The sequence below is a fragment of the Zea mays genome, chromosome 1 (genome assembly GCF_902167145.1).
Source record: "Zea mays cultivar B73 chromosome 1, Zm-B73-REFERENCE-NAM-5.0, whole genome shotgun sequence".
Taxonomy (NCBI): domain Eukaryota; kingdom Viridiplantae; phylum Streptophyta; class Magnoliopsida; order Poales; family Poaceae; genus Zea; species Zea mays.
Window position 1 is genome coordinate 231,217,972 of NC_050096.1, and position 24,412 is coordinate 231,242,383.

At 47.7% G+C, this 24,412-nt stretch overlaps 1 protein-coding gene across 5 annotated transcripts; it reads left to right on the forward strand.

Annotated features, from left to right (window-relative positions):
* Window positions 1-3,964: 3,964 nt before the first annotated feature.
* On the forward strand, window positions 3,965-16,828 carry LOC100216802 (uncharacterized). 5 transcript variants are annotated; one of them, XM_020546940.3, is made up of 5 exons: window positions 3,965-4,273; window positions 14,899-14,947; window positions 15,040-15,239; window positions 15,686-15,745; window positions 15,860-16,684. In XM_020546940.3, the coding sequence occupies exons 1-5, from the start codon at window positions 4,139-4,141 to the stop codon at window positions 16,166-16,168; spliced, it is 753 nt and encodes a 250-aa protein (XP_020402529.1). In that variant the 5' UTR covers window positions 3,965-4,138; the 3' UTR covers window positions 16,169-16,684. The 5 variants fall into 5 exon arrangements, with proteins under 5 accessions (XP_020402529.1, XP_020402534.1, XP_020402524.1 ...); XM_020546945.2 differs by having other exon boundaries at window positions 3,969-4,273; window positions 14,889-14,947; window positions 15,686-15,755; XM_020546935.2 differs by having other exon boundaries at window positions 3,969-4,273; window positions 14,889-14,947.
* The last annotated feature ends 7,584 nt before the right edge of the window (window positions 16,829-24,412 follow it).

The window sequence follows — 24,412 nt, forward strand, 5'->3', positions numbered from 1 at the left end:
CGGTGCACCACCGGACAGTCCGGTGCCCCAGACCGAAACAGCCCCTTGGCTGCACACAGCCAAGTCTTCTCTTCTCTTCTTCTTTCTGTTTCTAACACTTAGACAAATATATTAGTACACAAAACCAATGTACTAAGACTTAGAAACATACCTTTGTTGAAGATTTGCACTTTGTTCATCCATGGGCATTGATTTACATTTAAGCACTTGTGTTGACACTCAATCACCAAAATACTTAGAAATGGCCCAAGGGCACATTTCCCTTTCATGTCATCCAGTCGCCGGGCCATCTCTTTCGAAAGGTTGGCACATGACAGCTTGACCCAGACCGAGAGACGAAACTGTAGCAGCCGAAATTATTGTGATATTGCTCCTTACCCCAGGGTTTTGTCTCGTATAATAATTCGTGTATGTTGCAGAAACTTTTCGCATCAGGTTCCAGACCTTGGCTTCTCACGGCCCACACGAAGATATTCATCCTTATGATTGCTTCGGGGGTAAGCTGGTGAAGATAGATTTCAAATATTTTCAGCACCTCTACGACAAAGCTGCTCAGGGGAAATCGTAATCCAGCTTTCAAAAAGCTTCGGAACACTACGACTTCATTTTTCCTCAGGGGTCGGACAAGTCTTTTCTCCTTCGTCGGCCCTCAGAACAGACAAGTCCCGGAAATATCTTCCCCTCATGTTGACAAGATGATTTTCTTTGATACTTGATTTGCCGAAAACCGCATGGCTTGGTCGCCAAGGGCGATCTTCGGAGTCTTCATCACCGCTATCCGCATCATAATTGTCGCTGTCATCAGTATCTTCAGATAAACCTTCTAAAATCTCTTTGGTGATCTTCTCTGTGTTGGTTTTCGACATTGCTTCAAGAAATCCCAGGTTTTTCTCTTCAGAGAGACTCAGCTTCATCTTGATAGCTGCCTTTTTGTCTTCAGACATCTTCGAAAATGCTAAAAAACTGTTTTCAAAGCCGAAGCTTAAAAACTTAAAAAGCCAAGCAAGTGTTGGTGCGCAAGAGCTAAAAATTGAGTAAGCAAGAGCAGATGGCAAGAAAGCGTACCAAGTGAGCTCGTGGTATGCTCTTATTTATACGCCCAGTGCATTGAAAATTAGAAAACCCCGCTTGTCAGTGAATGTTGCTATTCTAGCAAAGGAAAGGTGTTTTTTCGGACCTTCGGCTTAAGGCCTTCGTCCATGTCGCAATCTAAATTTATTATTCTAACAAATTAATATTGCGAGGGGCTACTGTTGGGGGCCTTCGGCTTCCGAAGGTCCTCAAAAACATGATTTAACAATGTTTCTGGAGTATAATGTGTGAACAGGTATCTTTGGACTCAAATCGGTATCACAGTGGGAGAAACCCAAAGAATACGAAGGTTGACACAATGCCGAAGCTGTGAGCAGGAAAGCTTCGGCGTGATAGCAGAAAAGGAAACCGACTTAAAGATGAAAAGGCTATTCAGACCTCGGTGGATTACTATAGAATTACTACCAAATGTAAAGGGCATGAATGTAATTTTACATGAGCTATGTCCCGTGCCTATAAATATGTGAACAGTGTCCCCGTACTGTTCACGCTGACGTGACATTTACTTTTTGCGTCACGCTTGTATTTTCACTTTCTTTCAAGCCGAAGGTACATTTGTAATTCGATGTCATTTCTATTTTTCCATAATGATAATATAGAAATGATTTGATAATTATACATAATTGTTTATGTTATATTCCATATGAATCCTTCGTCATTATTTTATGTTGTGTTGATGAAGGTATATCTTTCACAACCTTCGTCCGAAAATCATTATATCCCAAGGGGAAATAATGTTCCGAAGGACGAAGGACTTTAACGTTTAACATTTTTTGTGTTGCCTTGTTCTTAACTTATAGTATTTGAGAACAAGTCACCAACAGCGGAGCAACGGCTACTTCGCACCAACGGTCATCTGCAGAATGCATTAAATGCGCTACAATGCGCGCCAGAGTCAGAGCAGAGCCAGATGGCGCACCGGTCAGTGAACAGTGCCTCTCCGGTGGCCTAGAAGACAGAAGCTCCAACAGTCGGAATCCAACGGCCAGGTGACGTGGCAGGCGCACCGGACAGTGTCCGGTGGCGCATCGGACTGTCCGGTGCGCCATGCGACAACAACCTTCACCAAACGGCTAGTTTGGTGGTTGGGGCTATAAATACCCCCAACCACCCACCATTCATTGCATCCAAGTTTTCCAACTTCCCGCACCTTACAAGAGCTATAGCATTCAATACAAGACACACCAAAGAGATCAAATCCTCTCCCAAGTCCATAGTTCATTCCAAATCAAATAGTGACTAGTGAGAGAGTGACTTGTGTTCATTTAAGCTCTTGCGCTTGGATTGCTTCTTTTTCTCATTATTTCTTGTGATCAACTCAATTGTAACCGAGGCAAGAGACACCAATTGTGTGGTGGTCCTTGCGGGGATTTTGTGTCCCGTTTGATTGAGAAGAGAAGCTCACTCGGTCTAAGTGACCGTTTGAGAGGGGGAAAGGGTTGAAAGAGACCCGGTCTTTGTGACCACCTCAACGGGGAGTAGGTTTGCAAAAACCGAACCCCGGTAAAACAAATCATTGTGTCTCACTCTTTATTCGCTTGCGATTTGTTTTTCACCCTCTCTCTCGGACTCGTTCATATTTCAAACGCTAACCCGGCTTGTAGTTGTGCTTAAGTTTATAAATTTCAGATTCACCCTATTCGCCCCCCCTCTAGGCGACTTTCACACTCCATATCATAGTGAAGGTTTTCACCTGGCTGGTGCCTGTGGTTTTCCCTTCGCATTGAAGGGGCTTCCATGTAAATCTGTGTGTCGTGCTCTGTGGTTTGTTGGTTGATCTACTTCGTTTTGTCTGTCGATTTTGCTAACATAAATTCCTTTGTCCTAAATTTTAGAATATGTAGGTGCACAATTATTTAGCTAATATGTGTTGAACATTTAGATGATCACCAAACACCATGCAGTTATATACCGTTTCACGCATAACGATCATATAACATGACACCACATTGACAATATATATTCTTTAGGATTTAGTGAAACCTTGAATGGGGTTCCTCTTCCCATTCCACCGCACCAATGAAAGCATCTCCATTTTTCTATGTGGCCAAAGAAATAGGGAACCCAATTCTCTATATAGTTCTCCTTCATCCTTTCTTCTAATTTTTTCATTCTTTACTAGGAAGGAATATAAGGGTACAAAGGAACTTGAAGTGCCCTCATGATCTCTTCTTTGAAGACCAGAAGGTAATCTATCTCATGCACACCTTCGATAACTTAGAGACATGTGAAATGATTTCCTTCTACTAGGAAAGAGGCAACTTGAAGTGCCTTCGCTAATCTCCTCTTAAAAGAACAGAAGGTAAGGGATTTATATCTTCCTTAGCATGAGCATATATATAGTTAAGTCTCCCCCTCCCAAAAAAACTTTAGAATCTTAACATGCTACAATTAGTTCTTAAATAATTTTGTATGCATTATAATTCTAAAACTTTAACCACCTTACACCTGTTGGTCCACTCTTTAATATTTTGAATGTAAATAAACCTTTGGATATATATAATCATACTATGTAAATGTATTACTACCTCCGTTCTCGAATATTTGTCGTCCGTTAGTTCATTTTTAAACTAAAACATGATAAATAAAAAAGAATGGAGGGAGTATAAGACATAAGACTTTGTATGTATCCCTAACTAATATAACATGCGTTCGCTAGCACACACTGACAACTAGTGATGTTTTTATGCTGTGCAGACTGAAGTCGTTTCAAAGGCACCAAAATCGTACTGCGGGGGAAACATTTTGACATTTCTCTTGGAAAAACGAAAAACCCTTGTGAAATTGTGGTTCCCAAACTAGTCCTTATAAGAGGAAAAAAAAGACACAACGTTTTTAAGAGGGGTCAATTAGAACCATTTAGGCCCACTTTAGTCTGATGCTCAATATGAATGCGGCTGTTTTTAGGCCGAGGCCCATATACCTCGTCGTCCTCTCCGCGGGTCCCAGACAAGGACACGGTGTTGACTATCTCGAGTCCGTTGACATTGACAAGGGGGCCAGGTCGAGGCTTTCCGAGCTCCGATCCCTCTCCAACGCCTGAGGGATGGCCGTGCCGGCGCCCGCGAAGGCGGCGCGCTTGCTTGCGGCCTCCGCGGCGGTGCTCGTGCTGCTGTGGTGTGTCCATTTCCGCGGTGGGCTCTCCTTCGGCTCCCCCACCAACAAGGGCCTCATCTTCAACGTAAGACTCCTTCCCTGCCTTCGCTTCCCGTGGAGATAGACAGGTAGCATTCGATCCCATTGCGGTATAGGTCCCCGGCTCCTTAGTTTTATTGGAATCTGATTACCGACTCCGTGAACCCATCCCCGCAAGGCGAAGGCGGTAAGTCCGGCCCGAAAATGAACACGGTGTCGACCTGAGCTCGTGAACGCATAAATCAAATTTAAAATTAGATCACCATTAAAAAAATAACACATTTATAAATCATAATGGAAGGATATAATTAAATACAATAATATGTATGTTTCAAATAATACACATTTCACAAATAAATGATAGACCGTAAATAGAAGATAAAGCTATTTTTGTAATATTTGTCTTATTAAACGGGCCGAGTCTTAGCCCGTTTAGAAACGGGTCGTGCTGGGCTAGGCACAGGCCCGCATAGAGTTGGGCCGGGCTCGGATCAGGCCCAAATAGCGGGCTGCGTGCCGGGCTCGCGGGCCTCATGTTTATTGGCCATCTATAGCTGCAATCACTGTTCACTTGACTCCATTGGCCCTGACCTATGACAATCCAGCATTGTAGTGTGCTCAAGTAGGTTTCAGGTGTTTGGAATCTAGATGTTATGTTTCACCATTTTACCTTGCTAGCCTAACCCGATGGATGACATGTTATTATGTTAAGTGTGACATACAAGTGAAATGCTGATTCTGGTTCGCTTGTTATCTCATATAATCTGATCAATTTAAATTTGCCTATATGCTTAAGAGTAATTATCTGTATATTTTTAATCTGACCAATTTGATTAATTTGATATCGTTTGTTAGACTACAATTGAGACTAGGAATCTATATATACCCCTATAGCTTTGGAGTGTTCATCGCCAACATGAGTGTGCTAGGCTGACATATATTTATTGTTCTTATTCGGTCATAAGTTTCTGAATCGAGAAGTAGTATATCAGGGTACATTCCAGTGGGAATTGGAGTTTAAACCCTCTGAAGTTACAACGCTGCTAAAAAAATCGCATGGACTTTATGAGTTAAATGTATATCAGTTAGGATTTCCATCCGGCATTGTTAAGTTCCTTTGGTTTCTCTTTGCTATCTCGAATAGGCAAGAGCATTGTGTATCATTGTATTAAGCTAGAAGAGAGTTTTACAGATAAGCTGGCCATCCTGCTGCAATAGCTGTTAGTGCTACAAGGTGACTGCACAACCATGTCAGCTAGCTCTCGAGGAGGCTATCCGGTTGCTAAATTACCAAGGCTGACGACTCTCGCCTGAATCTATTGATATGCTTCAGTCTTGATGATCGATAATAGGTCCTGCACCGTGGTTGAGGACTCCCTAAAGCACCACACATTCCATTCCCTCCATACCTGCTACGACACAAGCGCGAAGAGCGAATCAAAGCTTTTCCGTTGTCCTGGATCAGGGTCCACGAAGATGACGCCACCATCCAAGGACGCTATGCGTCGGCGGTGGCAACTAGTGGCGGAAAGCACCTGGATGGTTCTCAAACCTGGAGGGTAAAGGGGCATGAGACAATGATGTGGTCTATTGATACTGGTGCGTGGGTGCCAAGGAAGTGGTGTTCTCTAGAGTCAAGGCCGTGTCTCGCTCGTCGATTCGCTATCTAGTGCCGCAGGCAAAAGGTGAGCCAAAGGAAGATCTTGACTCACAGGGGCACCCATGTCTTCTGGATTAGGTTGTTCCCTCCCTCACAGGCGGATGGATCTCGAATGTAGTAATTTGTATGTAGACCTCGTGGATTAGGTGCCATTTGTAGTCTGTCGCCACACCGATTTGTCTGGTAGGTCATTTAGCGTAGGTACTTGGCAACTGCGTGCACCAAGAGGCCTCCCGTGATTTTTCGCACCCAACATCTATCTTGTAAGACGTCGCAAGCAGTCTGCCTGGACCTCACCCTTCTAGACACCAATTGGGATAAGCACGACGTGATATCTAACATGTAGTTGTTGTTCATCCATTTGTCTTTCCAGAATAAGGTGTTCCTGACATTACCCACCATTGTATACATGGACAAACTGAAGAAAGCCTGTACATGGGGTTTGATTTGGATTGATAGCTTGCTCCATTCTCGCTCTTGATCGATCTTTTGTAGCCATAGGATAGGTATGTTCCAAGATAGGATGAATACGTTATCCATTAGAACCTACAACCTTGGTGACTTGTTTGAAGTTCAAGCCATCATGGTAGTGGAGGTGTTGCCAGCCAGGAATAGTGTGTCCATTGCTGCAATGTGAGATGGGGTTATGGGCATCGTGAAGATGTCATCGTAGAATTTCTTGGCCGCAAGTGAGCTCAATGAGTGCATACCTATTAGGCCCATCCTTCGCATGAGCAGGACCTCATTGTGTTTTGAGGCCGAGACGTGCGCCAGCTCTTGCGCCACTAGACGCCTAATGTGGCTCGACATGCTTGGTTGCAGGGCACCCTCTGCTTGGATGGTTGACTTGTAGCGGTGTCCTCATCTTCTTCTGAACTTCTTGTCGGACAAGCGTCAGGCGGCTTCCTTTGGAGCAAGGTTCACTTAGAGTTGTCTCAACACCCTCAGCTATGCAGGCATCATGCCCTCGCCCTCGGTGTCGTCTTCTGGTTGTGTGACGTGGTCGAAGTGATAGTTCTTGTCATGGCCCTCATTCCCTCGTGTTCTAGCAGTGATAGAAGGTTCTGCAGGAGTAGTTGCCCATACCAACTCCGCCCAGGGAGTATAGGATCTAGGACCATCTGTCTTACAACTCTGACAACTCTGTAGAAGAAACAGGTTGAGTACCAGATCCAGGCCCATCAAATCATAATTTGAACCGCCCACTAGGCAAGGCGACCGAGGGAGGAGAACGTGGGGTGGCACTGTTGTCAGGAGCGTTGCTAGCCGATGGGAGGCCATCATCGCCGGCTTCATTCGCGGTACCATGTACGATATTAGAATTGGCGTAATTGGATGGATGTATTGCATTGAGCCTCATGGGCTAATTATATAGGGTACATAGGACTAACACCCCACATGGGTAGACAATATGGTACTATTTCTATTTACTCTAACTTTCGCCTCGTGGTCTTGGTGCGGTGGTGAGAACTGTTTCACTGAGTTACTGGGTTGCTGGTTCGAACAAGCTTCTTTGTATTTGCGGGAGAAAGCTTGCATTGGTTTATCCTTTCCCTTGATCCCGCTCATGTGGGAGCCTCCAGCACTCTTTTATTCGCTTCGTGGTCTGAGTCTAGGCAATCAGAGTCATCTTGGACCACCTCATTGCCTTGGACCGGCCTAGAGACCCCACAGGGAAGAAGGGGGGGGGGGGGGTGAGTGGCAAGAGGGGGAGGAAGGCACTTTACCTAAAGCAGCAGTTGCGCAGGAGCCTTTGGTGTCCGCCAGTGCCCAGTGGTGAAGCTAGAGCAAAATTGAGGAGGGTGCAATTGCCTTATGGGTGCATATAAGGTGAAAATAAGATAATTATAACTAGTTTTGTGTTTTAGGGGGTTGCAGATGCACCCCTTAAAGTGAATATAGCTTGGCCCCTGCCAGTGCCGTAGTGGCGGCCAGCGGGCTGGGGTTCATGTTGGCGTGGGGGTGGAGGGAGCAAGGTTGGGAGGGAGTCATCCTCAAGGACGGAGACCCATTAGGTCTCCTTTTAACCAAAGTTTGCTACCTACTTTTATTGAAAGCATATGATTTGTTTTACAACCAAACTGCTGGGGGCACCAGTTTGCAGCGAAGCAACAGAGCACATAAACAAAATAAAACTGGGGCTAGAAAATGTAGACAGGGAGCCAACTAGTAATCATATTCTAAATAGATAGAAGGGGCCATATATTAATTGCCAATTAATTTAGCTCGGGAAAAGTATATGTACACTAGAGTTTAGATGAAGTATGCGGGAAGCATGAATCCTGAGGTCCAGAGTGTTTTCCAGGACATCATGGAGCAAAGGAAAGGTCTAATTTAGGGCTGGTGCCGTAGCACAATGGCAATTAGGACAGCAGTAAATTATTAGGCAAGGCTGTTTTACTTTCACAAAAACCCGAGACATGGATCCGGCATTGTCCGTTTTCTACCTTTAATACAATGATGTGCAGGGGGCTATGTCCCCCTCTCCCGTCTTCGGCACTGAGCACAGCTATGTGATCACAACACGTACTGAGAGTTCAAAGGAATGTGAGGATTTTTTATAAAAAGCAACACAGCTACCAGCAGGTGCTAGGCTCAATTAAGGTGGAGGCCTCGACCTGGATGTTGGCAGAGGCTAAACATTTAGCTAGTCTGCTGGCCCGTCCTCATTGATTGCCGCTGGCGGTTGTGTTGCTGTTTTCATGTGTACATTGTACTTGTAAGTAGAGAGACTCTAACTCTCATCAAGAGGATGACACTATGAGTTGAGGCAATTTTTCTGTTTATTTCCTCAAACACTACACAATGCCATATCCTTAGAGGGGTTGGGGACACATATTTATAGCCCTAGGGGCTGCACTACCACACCTTCTCACACACACTACACAACAGGATTGTCCTCTAGATGCTAAAGAGACTATGGAGGACAGTCAAAAGCGACTGTTGTCCTCTAGATGCTAAAGCGACTACAGAGGATAGTCAAAAAGCGACTGCTGTCCTCTAGATGCTAAAGAGACTACAGAGGACAGTCAAGCTGTCCTCTAGATGCTAAAGGACTACAGAGGACAGTCAAAAGCAGGTTGTCCTCTAGATGCTCAAGACTTATTCCATCATTCTCCCCCTAAGTTTTGGGCGTCGTCTTGTGAGAAAGTTGGGCCATCCCGGACCTGGAGCAAAGCTCAACAAACTTGATCTTCCCAAGGGGCTTGGTGAGCAGGTCTGCAAGCTGATCCTTGGTGTTGATGTAGCGCGCCTTGATGCTCCCTTCTGCCAAGCAATCTCGGATGAAGTGGTGTCCCAGCCGGATGTGCTTGCTCCGTTCATGGAACACGGAGTTCTTGGCCAATGCCAGAGCGGACTGGCTGTCCACCCTGAGTTCCACCGCTCCAGTGTCTCTCCCGAGGAGATCACCGAGCAGTCGAGCCAGCCAGAGAGCCTGAGTCGAAGCAGTGGACGCCGCTATGTACTCGGCCTCGCAACTGGACATGGCCACCACCTGCTGCTTGACCGACTGCCAGCTAATGAGGCACTTGCCGAGGAAGAAGAGGATCCCGCTTGTGCTCTTGCTAGTGTCGATGTCACCGGCGTGGTCGCTGTCGCTGTACCCGACAAGGTGTGCCTCCCAAGGGCACCTCGGGTAGTAGAGACCGTGGTCGAGAGTCCCCGCAACATAGCGGATGATCCTCTTCACAGTCTGCTCATGCTCCGTCGTCGGTCGCTGCAAGAACCGACTAACGTAGCCGACGGAGTATGCCAAGTCAGGCCGTGTGTGGACGAGGTAGCGAAGGCTCCCCACAAGACGCCGGTACTGTGTAGCATCCACCTCCTCCGTCGTGCTGTCGTGACTCAACTTCAGCCTCTCCTCCATCGGAGTGAGAGCTGGGTTGCAGTCGGTGAGCCCAGCCAGCTCAACAATGCGCTTGGCGTAGGCGGTCTGGCGAAGTGTGATCCTGGAGTCTCCCTGATGCACCTCAATCCCCAGGTAGAAGGAGAGATGCCCCAGGTCACTCATTTGGAAGATGGCCTTCATCTCTTCCTTGAACGCTGCCACCTCTGCATCCTTGGCGCCGGTGATCACCAAGTCGTCGACGTAGACACCCACCAGCAGGGCACTTCCTCCATTGCCCCGCCGATAGATGGCCGCCTCGTGCGGGCTTGGCGTGAAACCCATTCCTTTGAGCGTGGAATCCAGCTTGGCATTCCACGCCCTCGGTGCCTGTCGCAGGCCATAGAGAGCCTTGTGCAGGCGCAACACCTTGCCCTCCTTGCTAGGGATCGCAAAACCTGGCGGCTGGTGTACATAGACCTCCTCCTTTAAGTCGCCGTTAAGAAACGCCGACTTGACATCCATGTGATGAACATGCCAGCCCTTCAGGGCTGCCAGCGCGAGGAGGAATCGCACGGATTCCATCCGTGCTACAGGGGCGAAGGCATCGTCGAAGTCGATCCCCTCCTGCTGCAAGAAACCGCGTGCCACCAAGCGAGCCTTATGCTTGACGATGGCGCCGGCTTCATCCCTCTTCAGTTTGAACACCCACTTAAGGGTGATCGCGCGATGACCATGAGGGAGATCAGCGAGCTCCCAAGTGCGGTTCGTCTCAACCGCGTCCATCTCCGACTGCATCGCGGCACGCCAAGCCGCATGTTTCTCAGCCTCCGCGAAAGACCGAGGCTCACCGTCGTCACATGCAAGATGCAACTCTCCTGCCAGAATGCGAGACGCAGGGCCCGGCACCGACGGGTCGATGAGAAGGCCCTCCACCCTTCGATGCCGCAACGACTCGCCGTCGTAGCACGCGTCGACGCGCTCCTCGTCGCGGGAGAGCGGGGTCACGAGCTCCACTGGGTCGTGCTCGACACGAGCTGGTGTCGGAGAGGACGTTCCCGGAGAGGGTACCGTCGGTGCTGGAGTACGTGGTGGCGAAGAGCTCGGTGTAGCCGGAGTCGTGGCTGGAGCGCGTGGTGGTGAAGAGCTCGTTGTAGCCGGAGCTGGAGAGCGTGGCGCTGGAGTCGGTGGAGACTTGGGGGCTGGGGTAGACCTGCTCGGAGAAGAATTGCCTACTCCCCCAGCTCCCTCAAAGTGGACGTACTCGATGGTGAAGTCGTCGTACGTCGGAGTCGTGTCGTCGTCCACCGCCTTGTCTCACGCCCATCCTCGCCCTTCGTCGAACACTACGTCGCGCGCCGTGCGCACACGCTGTGTTCCTGGGTCAAGGATGCGGTAGGCCTTCGAGCCCTCCGCGTAGCCAATGAACACCCCCGGGGTGCTCCTGTCGTCGAGCTTGCCGATGTGGCCAAGCTCCTTGGTGAACGCGAGGCAGCCGAAGACCCGTAGGTGAGAGACCGTCGGCTTGCGCCCATGCCAAGCCTCGTACGGTGTCATCCCGTTGAGTGCCTTGGTGGGCGAGCGGTTGAGGATGTAGACCGCTGTCACCACCGCCTCTCCCCAGAAGACAGCTGGCATTCCTCTCTGCTTGAGGAGAGCCCGAGCCATCCCCACAACCGTCTGGTTGCGCCGCTCGACGACGCCGTTCTGCTGCGGGCTGTACGACGCGGAGTAGTGGCGCAGAACGCCCTCATCCGCGCAGTACGACGCGAACTCAGCCGCCGTGAATTCGCCGCCGTTGTCGGTGCGCAGCACGCGCAGCTTGCGGCCGCACTCCGCCTCCGCAGCGACCTGCACACGCCTGATGGCGTTCGCAGCCTCTCCCTTGCTGCCAAGGATCATCACCCACATGTAGCGGGAGAGATCGTCGACGAGCAGCAAGAAGTAGCGTCGTCCTCCTGGTGTGGCTGGTGTCACCGGGCCACACAAGTCCCCATGCACGAGCTCGAGCCTCTCCTTGGCTCGGAAGCTCGACTGTTGGGGAAAGGGGAGCCGTCTCTGCTTTGTCAACACGCAGACATCGCAGAATTGCTCCACATGGTTAAGGCACGACAGGCCTCGTACCATCTCCTTGGCACTGAGCCGCTTCAGGGCCTCGAAGTTAAGGTGCCCGAAGCGCTCGTGCCACTGCCATGCCCCGTCGTCTCGACGAGCAGCAAGGCAGCAAGGTTGTGCCACCTTCACATTGAGGATGTATAGCCGATTTGGACTCCTGCGTACCTTGGCAAGAAGGCGACGAGAGGGGTCCCAGATCCTCATGACTCCGTGCTCGACCTCCACGCGCGAACCATTCTCATCCAGCTGTCCCAAGCTGATGATAGAGTTCCTCAATGCGGGGATGTAGTAGACTCCGGTGAGCAGCCTGTGCTCACCAGATGCGGTGGTGAAGACGACTGAGCCGGCGCCCTTGATCTCTACGCCGGAGGCGTCCCCAAACTTGACGGAGCCTCGGACGCTAGAGTCAAGCTTGGTGAAGAACTCCCGTCGGCCGGTCATGTGATGAGTGGCGCCGGTGTCGAGGCACCACCCTTCGATCATGTCCTTGTTGGAGTCGTCGCCGAGGAAAGCGCGTGCTTTCGACTCATCAAGGTGGAGGAGTGCCGCTGCGGCTGGTGCCGCTGGAGATATCTCGATGCTTGCATGTGCCAGGAGCAGGGCCTCCTCCTCCGCCTCCGCCTGTGCGACGTTGGCCTGACCACGTCGTGGCTGCCGACAGTCCCTGGCCCAGTGGCCAAGCTTGCCACAGTTGTGACAGCCGTCGTTTCGTACCGGCTTCTTGTTGCCGACGGCGCCGCCTTGGGCACCTCCACGGGCACCGCCCTCAGCATGTCCTCGCGCCCCGGCCTGGGCGCCTCCACGCGCCTTGCGCGGCTTGCCGCGTTTGCGGCCTCGTGTCGAGGAGGACTCCCCCTTCTTCTGGTCACCCTGGCAGGCCTCCCACTGCTCCCGAGTGAGATGTAGCTTCCCGCCAATAGTGATAGGGCCAGAGGGAGCCTGTGGTTCGTCGCCGTCGACCACCTTGAGACGACCTATCGCCTCTTCGATCGTCATCGTGGAGAGGTCTAGCAGAGACTCGATCGAGCGAGCGATCTGCTTGTACTTCTCGGGGATGCAACGGAAGAGCTTCTCAACAGCTCTCTCCTCATCGTAGGTGTCGTCGCCGAACTGCACCATCTTCTGCAACAGAGTGTTGAGGCGGAGAGCAAAGTCATCAACATCCTCACCTGGCTTGAAGGCCAGATTCTCCCACTCCTTGCGAAGTGCCTGCAGTGTGGTCTTGCGGGCACGGTCGCTGCCGATGCGGGTCGCAGCGATGGCGTCCCAGGCCTCCTTGGCAGTCCGCTTCTGGGAAAGCGAAAACTGCATCTCGGACGGGACTGCAGCAATGAGGGCATCCAACGCCCGCCGATCCTCGTGGTAGTCGACGTCGCCGTACCGAACTGCTTCCCACATTTGGCGAACCTGGAGCCGTACCCTCATCACCGCGGCCCACTCGATGTAGTTGGTCTTGGTGAGGGTAGGCCACCCACCGCCGGGACCGATGTCCCTGACAATGGCCTGGGCCATGCGGCGACCATGGTACCGATCCGGGGAGGGAGAGTCGCGCCGCCTGTAGAGGCCGCGATCTCCGTCGACCCGGTCGCCACCGCCGGGAGCACCGCCGGCGCGTCTACGTCCGTCTGGGCTGCCGCCGCGTGCGCCCTCGCCCAGAGCGCCGTCAGCGCGTCGGCGCCTATCTGGGCTGCCGCCACGCGCGCCCCCATGGGGGTGCGCGGCTGCCCACTGTGCAGCCTGCTCTCGCGCTGCTTCCCTCGCCAGCCTGAGCTCTTCATCGGTGTTGTCGTCGACAGAAGCAGAGCTGCCAGCTCTACTGCCGCGCAGAACCTCGAGCTCTGCTGCCGCCGCACGTGCAGCATCCGCCGCCTCCGCTGCTTCTACTTCCGCTCTCGCTGCTGTCAGTTCCGCTGCCGCCAGCCGTGCTGCCCTCGCCGCTGTCGCTGCAGCCGCTGCTGCTGCTCGCTCTCGTTCTTGTGCCACGGCGACCTCGGCTTCCTGCTGGCGCCGCGCACTCGAAGTGACCGAGCATAGGGACATGGTGGGCTAGTGAGGGGTCGCTGCGTGTGGAAGAGGCTGTCTCAGACGAAAGGTTGCTCGTCTGAACAGGAGAGGAAGGAACAGTTGGAGCTCTTGCTGCCGACTGAGTGTGGGGAGAGGCGCGGGAAGGAGATGGGCAAGAGATGTTTAGGCTACAGGATAGTTTGGCTCTGATACCAATTGTAAGTAGAGGGACTCTAACTCTCATCAAGAGGATGACACTATGAGTTGAGGCAATTTTTCTGTTTATTTCCTCAAACACTACACAATGCCATACCCTTAGAGGGGTTGGGGACACATATTTATAGCCTTAGGGGCTGCACTACCACACCTTCTCACACACACTACACAACAGGATTGTCCTCTAGATGCTAAAGAGACTACGGAGGACAGTCAAAAGCGACTGTTGTCCTCTAGATGCTAAAGCGACTACGGAGGACAGTCAAAAAGCGACTGCTGTCCTCTAGATGCTAAAGAGACTACAGAGGACAGTCAAGCTGTCCTCTAGATGCTAAAGGACTACAGAGGACAGTCAAAAGCAGGTTGTCCTCTAGATGCTCAAGACTTATTCCATCAGTACTTTGCCCGGGGCCTTTCCTCTTTTTAATACAACGGGCAGATCTCATGCTTGTTCGTTTCAAAAAAAAAGGAAGTGCCGTTACATCTTGCTCATTCCTTTCTAGCCCCAGCTGACCATGTTTGCTCACAGAATACTCCATTTCTGCATAAGTGAATTATTTTGTACAGAATCTCAGTTACAGAGTTTACAATTTTTTTCTGCGCCATCTTACTGACTCCCCAGATCGCCCAAAGCAGTTACTGCCAAACGAAAACAATCCCTAGATCATTTTAGTCGCATCAATAGGAACTCAAGAACTAGAAATCATTCATTGGTTAGGGAATCCCTAGTTTTAATTTCAACAGAAAGGTTCCTTAGACGTATATGGTATCACGGCTTGCAATTTTTCCCCCTTATGAAGGATAAGGTTCTATCTAAAATGTCCTAATGTAATAAGCCAGATCTGTGCAGGTGCATCCTGTGCTTATGCTAATAGGATTCATCATCCTAGGGAGCGAAGGTATAGTACAAGTTCTTTTTTCTTTTCTTGATGATTTTTCATTATTGGCCGTATTGGACATTTAGGACCAAGCTGTTGCCATTTGTCTGCAGCCATAATGAGCTACAAAATATGGCCATGGAGTCATGATACAAACAAGATGGTTCACATGCTTCTTCATGCTGTTGCACTCTTCCTGGGTTCTGTTGGGATATATGCTGCCTTCAAGTTCCACAATGAAAGTGGAATTGATAATCTGTACAGCTTGCATTCGTGGGTTGGACTTGGAACTATCTGCCTGTACGGTATACAGGTGAGACACACAAACCCTTTTAATTTTTGTAACATTGTGAACTACAAGAAGGGCAGGCATGGTGCAATGGTGTAAGTTGTCTCCTTGAGTCACTGGGTCGGTATTTATGCGGGGAAGACTTGTCTCAGTTTATCTCTTCCCTAGATGTACTAATGAATCCCCATCGTGATCTATGAGGGTCATAGAAAACCTTTTGACATCTGTAGCAATGTAAGTGTGATCGACATGTTGCTTTGTTCATGACAATAGTGCTTTTCCACTCGGTGCAAGCCTTGCACTGCTATAGTGCTATCTGAGTATTTGTCGGAATAATTTGTTCAAAATTTGCAATGGAAATATTAAATGAGAATGAAATATATAATATGGCCAACCTAACTTTTACTCTTTTAGCATCGCAATGTAGTATGCAAACCAAACATCTATAAATTGTTCTCCTTTCCTTTCAGCTGAGCTTTGTAAGCATGCAGTGTCCTGACCTCGCTCGCGACGGTGGTGTTTTTTGTTTGGTATAGGGGGGTAACTGATTTTTCTGCCATTATTATTTATAAGGCGTTTATTTTTATGTACAAGGACCAGTTCAGAATGAACTTGAGCCTTAATGCATTGGTTTCATATTTCAGTGGCTATTTGGCGTTGCTACCTTCTTCTTCCCTGGTGCTTCGCCAACAGTCCGGCGCAGAATGCTCCCATGGCACACTCGCGCTGGACTTGTTGTCTACATACTGGCACTGCTTGCTTCAGAGCTGGGGTTCCTGGAGAAGCTCACCTTCCTTCAGGCTGCCGGCCTCGGCAGGTACAGCTCGGAAGCTCTGCTGGTGAACTTCACAGCTCTTGTGATCCTACTGCTTGGCGCTTCTGTTGTTCTGTATGTCACCGCTCCAATGCACAATGAGCACGCGCATGGGTATTCAGCAGTGCACAAGCCCTGAACCACAGATGCAGCTTCATCGGTTCCAGTTGGCGTATCCTTGTACGAGTAGGAATCAAATCCAATCAAATTTTGTCCGCCGGAATTATGAGACTTTAGAGTGTCTCCGGCAGTCAGTGTAAAATAGAGGACACAAAACTGTAGATGACACTTTTTGACACTGTTTGTAGAGTGTAATTTTAAATAAGGGATGAGATAGAGGATCTATTGGAGATAGCCTTAGGGCTAGTTTAGAAAACCCATTTTCCCATTTTTCTAAGAGATTTTTATTTTTAAAGGGAAATTATTTCATTTTATCTTGAGAAAATAGGAATCTCTTGGGAAAAAAAGAGTCCCAAACTAGCCCTTAGAGGGTGTTTGTTTAAAATTATAATCTGTCAGATTATATGATCCAGCAAATTTTGACTCAAACACCCCCTTAATAACCAGTTCAGTTCAGTGGCGTGTTGTGTGTAAATGTGTAATGGTGCTGCAAAATGCATTTTCCTCTTAACAATAGCAGGAATTCAAAGATCTACGTGAAAGAGTATGAACATGCTTCGGTGTATTTGATTGATAAGGCTGCGTTTGGTACTTTGGTTTTTGGTTTCCTCCCGATAAGGCTGTCTCCAGCAACGTCCTCTATATCTATCCTCTATATCTGTACTTTACAGTCTCCTCTAAAAGATTTCATCCTCTATATCTCATTACTTTCCAACAACGTCCTCTAAATCACGTCCTCTATACTCAAATATCTATATTAGAGACATTTTTTATTTTTATTTTTTGTACATACGTATTTGTTATACTCTCAAATGTATTGTACATATTTTAGTTTTGCTAAACCGGTTATTTAAAGTATTCAAATGGATAGAGGACCGTTTAGAGTTTCTCTATATGTAGAGAATCCAGCAGCGTCCTCTATATTTAGAGGACCGTTTAGAGGACGCTGCTGGAGGGCATAGAGGACCATTTGGTCCTCTATATTTAGGGTACAGAACCCTTTAGAGTGTCTTGCTGGAGCTAGCCTAATAGAATCTACAGTGAGCACGTCACCCGAGAAAATGCATCCGTCACTTGATATTGTCACACTAGATGAGAGTATTAGACTAACTGCAACGTTGCTCCCTGGGCAGCCCCCTCCCCTTGCATGCCGCCTGTAGGGGGCATTCTACGGCCGCAGCGGTGCCCCCTACAGCGCCCCTACACGCCGGCCTCATTCTCTCCCCCCCAGATCTAGCGTGTCACTGTTTATCCCCCTAAACACTGTGCTGTGGGTCCACGAGTAATTGTTAGTAGATAAAAAATTGATAGTTGATATAGAAAATGATATTTTATAGTTGTAGTGGGGTATAGGGGGAGTATTTAGAGGGAACCGCTGTGGGAGATGAAAAAATAGGGGGGAAATAGAGGAAAAAGTGATATAGGGGGAAAAATTTAGGGGTAACGATTGCGGATAGCCTTATGCAGTGGAGGTGGTGGAGTTTCCTTAGCCAAGCAACACCATTTGCCATACCTTGATAATCTACCTCAACATTGGATTGGGTGACCGTGTTTTGCCGTTTCGATAACCAATAAATCAGATTGGTGTTGAGGAATACAACATAGTCGAAGGTAGAGCGATGTGTGTCCGAACACCTAGCCCAGTCAGCATCAATGTACACAATCATTATAGAAGGAGGGGATGGTTGAAGGTGAAGAACATAGTGGAGTGCCATGGAGGTAGCAAAGAATACAATTGATAGCCAACATGTGAGGCTCATAAGGGTTGTGCGCATGGGATACATCTACGAGACAACATAACCAATGACTGATCTAGTGAAAGTAAGGTATTGAAGAGCCTAAATGAGATTGTTATAGTGTAGGAATAGCGAAAGGATCACAATTTGTAGCGGACACTTCAGTGTAAGTATCAATTGGAGTGTTGCATGGTTTGCAATAAATCATTCACGCTTTAGAATGGCAACAATATATTGATGTTGGGACAGGAACAAACCACCATATTGTCGCTAGCCATAGAATCCTAGAAAGTGGTGCAGAGCAACAAATAAATTGTCTTAGTGCCTCAGCATTAGATAAATAAGGTGGTGTTAGACTTGGCTTCCAAAATTTCAAGAGACATGAGGTATATGGCAAACTTGATGTATCAAGCATGAGGGGCCTGTTTGAGGCCATACAGAGACTTGTTGAGGCTGCAAACATGATCTAGTATAACAGTATTAATAAATTAAGTGGGTTAACAACACATACAATCTTAGTATGAAGGAAAGCATTATTCACATTGTAGGATCTAGGACACCGGCTAGAGGGGGGTGAATAGACGGTTTTGACTAAAATCAACAATACTAAATAAATTTAATCAATACAACAAGAGGAATAAATTATCTAGTGTCAATAAGTAAACAATGTATGAAAAACAACTACGGAGATTGAATACTTGAAGAACAATAAGCAAATCACTAAACAATTGCAAGGTAATAAGTAATGCTAGAAGGAATAGACACCGAAATTTATCCCGTGGTATCGGTGATTTGCTGATCACCCCTAATCCACGTTGAGGTGGACTTCAAGCTCTCACTTGCTCCTCTATCAAGACACGACTTGATCTTTAAGCCAAGTGGACAAGAAATCACTCAATACCTCGATTCCACTAATGTCACCTTTGCCGCTCCGGCGAGGTAGGCGCGAACCCCTCACAATCCACACCGTGGCTTCTCCACAATCTTCTTGGAGAGCTCGACGGAAACAATCACCCGAGCCGTCTAGGAGGCGGCAACCTCCAAGAGTAACAAGCCAACAACGCTTGCTCGGTGTACCACCTAGTGCCTCAAGAATCACCAAATGATGCAAATGCACTAGGAACCCTCAATCTCTCACTAGAATGCAATCTCAAGCAAAGAGTGTGAGAGAGTGAGTTAGAGGATCACAAATGAGCTCAATGTGTGCAAGGAATGGCCAAGAGAGCTTTTTCACACGAGCTACCCTTCTATTTATAGTCCCCCATCTAAAACCAACCGTTATGTGCAAGAGGGGGCAGTTCTGCGCACACGCGGACCGTCCGCGCCCTAAGGCCGGACGGTCCGCCGTACATATACCGGCTATAATGACCGTTTGAAACATGTCAGAGCTGACTCAAAAGGTGGGTCCGGACAGTCCGCCCTTCAAGGCCGGACCGTCCGCGACCTGGCAGATTCAAACACCCGAGCCTCGGATAAAAAGAAGTTAACACACGCGGACCGTCCGGCTATAAATCCCGGACGGTCCGAGACCTGAGACAGTACTGTCCGGACTGGTCCCCCGGACAGTCCGTAGTACAAATCTATAAAAACACACAGTCCCTGTCCAAAAACGAGTTTGACACTTGCGGACCGTCCGCCCCTCACAGGCGGACCGTCCGCCTATAATTCAGGGACTGGCCCGAAGTCACCCTCCTCTGGTCATGACTGCGGACGGTCCGGCCCTAAGGCCCGGACGGTCCGCAGTGCAATAGAACACAGTGTCAATACAAATGGTCAGACTTCGGACCCCTCTGGTGGATCGCGGACGGTCCGCCCCTAAGGCCCGGACAGTCCGCGCGTCCATGACTTCGCAATTTTTCAAACATGCTTTTGAAAGAACTTTTTACTCGCGAAAAGTGAAGCGCTGTTAGTCCTCATGCAAATGCAACTACTTGATGCTCTATGAGGCACTAAGTTTTACACAGATCTAAGTCATTGACCCCTCTTAATAGTACGGCACTACGGCTATCTAGCCTACTAATCCGGTCAGGTATCTTCTCTAAACTCCTTAAGACCGGCAAAAAATGAAACCTATATAATACCTTTCCCTTCAACCGATCCACAACCAATGCGTATGATTCTTCAACATTTCCTGTTCTATGCGGTCCAACCCTGCATTCTTATTTCTCCAAGAATCGTTAGTCCACAAACAGTTGTCATTAATTACCAAAACATTACCAAAGGGGCCTAGATGATTCACAATCTCCCCCTTTTTGGTAATTGATGACAACAACACATAGTATATTAAAGAGAAGTTAGGTTTTTCCAAATCTCTCTCATACCTAAGGTATAAGATATATCTTGGAGATGAGTTTCATAGGACTTATCTTGGTTTGAAGTTCTGTCCGAGAGATAGATAAATCCCAATAAAAACTCAGTATGTAAGAAAGGCTCCCCCTAAGTGTGTGCAGGATTATTTGAAGCTGAAGATATAACACACATAATATATTGGAGTTTGATGGAGACTTTCCTACAATCATGGTTATCGAGGCATACAAGAGATGATTCGTAGAGTGAGCACATCAATTATAATCACTCCTCGATTAACCACACATAGAGTAATTTGAACTAAAACATAGTTCATCCCACAGAATATTATAGATAATAGTCCACAGACATACGACATAGAGTTAACAGTTCAAACCAGTTCCAAATGCGTAAGACATAAACTAATGCAAGCGGCATAAAAAGGTAAAATGCATATGCATGGTCTTAATGTCCACATAGAACCACCAACTCCCCCTGAAGGAGACGCCAGACAACTTCTCATCACTTCTCTCCCCCTTTGGCATCAATTGCCACAAAGGAGAGACCTCACTGATCACTCGGCGGAGGATGCATGTTGTAGTAGTGAGTGCTGAAGGTGTCAAACAGGGAGGAGAACTGGCCAAAATCCTGCTGGAGCTGCTGCTGCCTCTGACTGATATCATGCATGTTGTCATTTGTAGAAAGATTGTCAAATTGACTGGAGAGAGCACCCATGTTATCTTGAAAACTCTGTTGCATATTATTTAGCCTGGTCATGATGGGATCAGTGACATTAGTGTGAATTTGATCACGAAACTCAGAAAACTCAGAGTTGAGCGCATCCCAGTTATCGTCAAAGCGAGACTGCATGTCATCGAGGCGGTGATCCACATGTGTCATCAAGCCCTCAAAGCGAGCATCAATATGAGTCTCAAGCCCCTGCTGCATATTGTGAAAATAAGGATCAAAGTATCCTGGAGCAGGCTCCCAATATTGCTGAGGCTGAGGAGGAGGTGGAGGAGGAGGCATCTGCTCTCCCTCAACATTAGGAGCTGCTCCACCCTCATAGCCAGGGTCTTCCTCATCATCTGGGAAGGGGGTGAGTGGCCTGGTGAGAAACCCTATCTCATTCTTAAAAGGCCTGAATGGGGTGTGAACAATCTCGCATGGGCCCTCAAATCTTGTCTTGGATTTGATGAGAGCCATAATGTAAGGAGCATATGCCAAATTTTGATTCTTATCCATTTTCAAATCATTAAGCTGTCTCATCATGAAAAGAACAATATTCATGACTTCACCATTCATGATGTGCTGGATGATGTTCCAGAACTTATCCCGTATTTTACTCTTATCACCACTCTTGGGAAGAATGGTGACTCTGGCAATCTTGTTGATTACAGCAGGATGATGTCTGAATCCTGCTGTCTCTCCAAACCTCCTGGGTATACCGAGCCTGGCTGGCTCATAAAACTGCACAAAATCCTCAAAATTATCTTCAGTATAAAGATCCAGCCCAGCAGAAATGGTGCCATAGTCCAGACTGTTGGCAGCGGCAAAGTCAGCAAAAGAAGCAGAATAGCGCTTGAAGCCAGTCATCCAGGTGATAGATTCTTCTGCAATATCAATCTCCGAGGTAGCCAGGAATTGCTTAACTGCCATTTCATTGAAATCGGTGCGTTGCCCCATAAACTGATATAATCCACATGTTTCAAATTTAGGGATGAGACCCTCCATGACTGATTGACTTAGCAAGAAGGACCAATCAATCACCTGATGCTTATGAAAATTGGTATCCACCAGGGTGCCCCAAAAGACATCAAACTGCAGCTGAGTGTGGAAAAACTGGATATTTGTATCAGATGGCAGAGTATACTGGTTCACAGTCCGTCTAGAGCAGTACTCAGCCATAGAAAATCACCGCTTTGGATAAGTCCATCCTTGGGTATCAATGGGATAATCGGGATGAACATGAGGAAAATCTTCAGCATCCATGGATTCAGTGCCCCCAGCTGAGGATTGGGCCTCTGAATCAGTGGTTGGTGTATAGTCATCATCATTTCCACGAGGGCGCTTGGATTTAAAGCGACCTGCAAGTTTCTTGCGGAGACCACCAAAACCACTGCAACAATGTGACAGACATCCATAGATAAATAATTGATACCAATCACCACTATAAAAAGGAATGGAACTGTAATGCTCTGCCAGGGTCCGGACGGTCCGCGCTAGGGGGCCGGACTGTCCGCGCCAGAGGCCCGGACGGTCCGCGTCCACCAGGCGGACGGTCCACGACCGACCAGGGGCGACTCCAAAGAACCCTAGCCGCCACAAATGTTGAATTTGATGATTTTGCAGAGAATACGCATCCAAACAAGTTCAAAATTTTGCATAGCATTCACATTGAGGAGAACTAACAATCCCACCAATCAGATTTTGAAACCTACTGCTCAATTTCAGATCAGAGAGGAAACCCAAATAATCTCAAAAATGAAGAGATTTGATGAAATCCACTAGATTTGAAGATACCGTGATGAAGACATGTTGATGGAATGCTGCCACAAGCTGTCGGACTGTCCGCGCGCAACTTTACTTCACCGTCCGCGCACACTCGACACAGGAGAGTATTGGGCGAGTGGAGAGCAAGAGTGAAAGAGCGAATGAGCACAAATGTCAAGTCTGCGGCCACTGCCCGATTTTACTGCCCTGTCGCGGACGGTCCGCGCTGGGGCGGCGGACGGTCCGCGCCCTGATGATTTCAGACGGTCTGCGAGGTTGCTCGGACTGTCCAGGTCCTGATGCTGCGGACGGTCCGCGGTTCATGGGCGGACGGTCCGCGGCCTGATACTCATTTTTCCAATTTCTGTCCACTTGCTGATTTTGAATTTCGAATCCGAATTGGTGCTTATATATGGACATTTCGACCAATCCAAGAGTTAGTATGCATGCATATACATATTATGTAATTGAATAGTGCAAAATTTTTGAATTAAACTATTTAGAGCAATTAGGAATGAAAAATGCACCAATAATACCAAATAAATAGCATAAAGAGCATATTTAGACCCGAGATGCAAGACGACACATGTGTGATCAACTTCAAGCCACATTTGAGAGATCGATCACATTCATTTCACTTCTTAGAGAACAAAATCTTGTTTCATCCAAAGGCTTTGTAAAAATGTCTGCTAATTGATCATCTGTGCCAATGGAATAAATAGAGATATCTCCCTTGCCAACATGATCCCTTAAGAAGTGATGTCGTATATCAATATGCTTAGTTCTTGAGTGTTGGACCGGATTGGTAGCCAATTTTACCGCACTCTCATTATCACACATGAGAGGCACATTCTTGAAAATAATTCCATAATCCAATAAGGTTTGTTTCATCCATAATAGTTGAGCACAACAATTTCCGGCCGATATATATTCCGCCTCGGCGGTAGATAGAGCAACCGAATTTTGTTTCTTTGAAGACCATGAAACAAGAGATCTACCAAGAAATTGACAACAACCGGAGGTGCTTTTTCTATCAACTTTGCACCCCGCATAGTCCGAATCCGAGTATCCAATTAATTCAAAGTGAGCACCTTTGGGATACCATAGACCAATATTGGGAGTATACTTCAAATATCTTAGAATTCTTTTAGCGGCCTTCAAGTGAATCTCTCTAGGTGAAGCTTGAAATCGAGCACACATGCATACACTAAACATAACATCGGGCCTAGATGCGGTAATATAAAGCAAACTACCAATTATTGAACGATAAAGTTTTTGATCAACCATAGTACCTCCTTCATCTAAGTCTAGATGACCATTTGTTGCCATTGGAGTCTTGATAGGCTTAGCATTTTCTAAACCAAACTTCTTGAGCATGTCCTTCAAATATTTTGATTGACTTATAAAAATTCCATCTTTCAATTGTTTGATTTGAAGGCCAAGAAAGAAGCTCAATTCTCCTATCATAGACATTTCAAATTCTTTTGACATCATTTTTCCGAACTCCTCACAAAATAATTCATTAGTAGATCCAAAAATAATATCATCAACGTAGATTTGACAAACAAATAAGTCTTTGCCAACTCTTTTAGTGAATAGAGTAGTGTCAACCTTCCCAATTTTGAAGTCTTTGGAAAGCAAGAAATCCCTAAGTCTTTCATACCAAGCGCGTGGAGCTTGCTTAAGCCCATAGAGAGCTTTAGAAAGCTTGAACACATGGTTAGGTCTTTTGGGGTCCTCAAAACCGG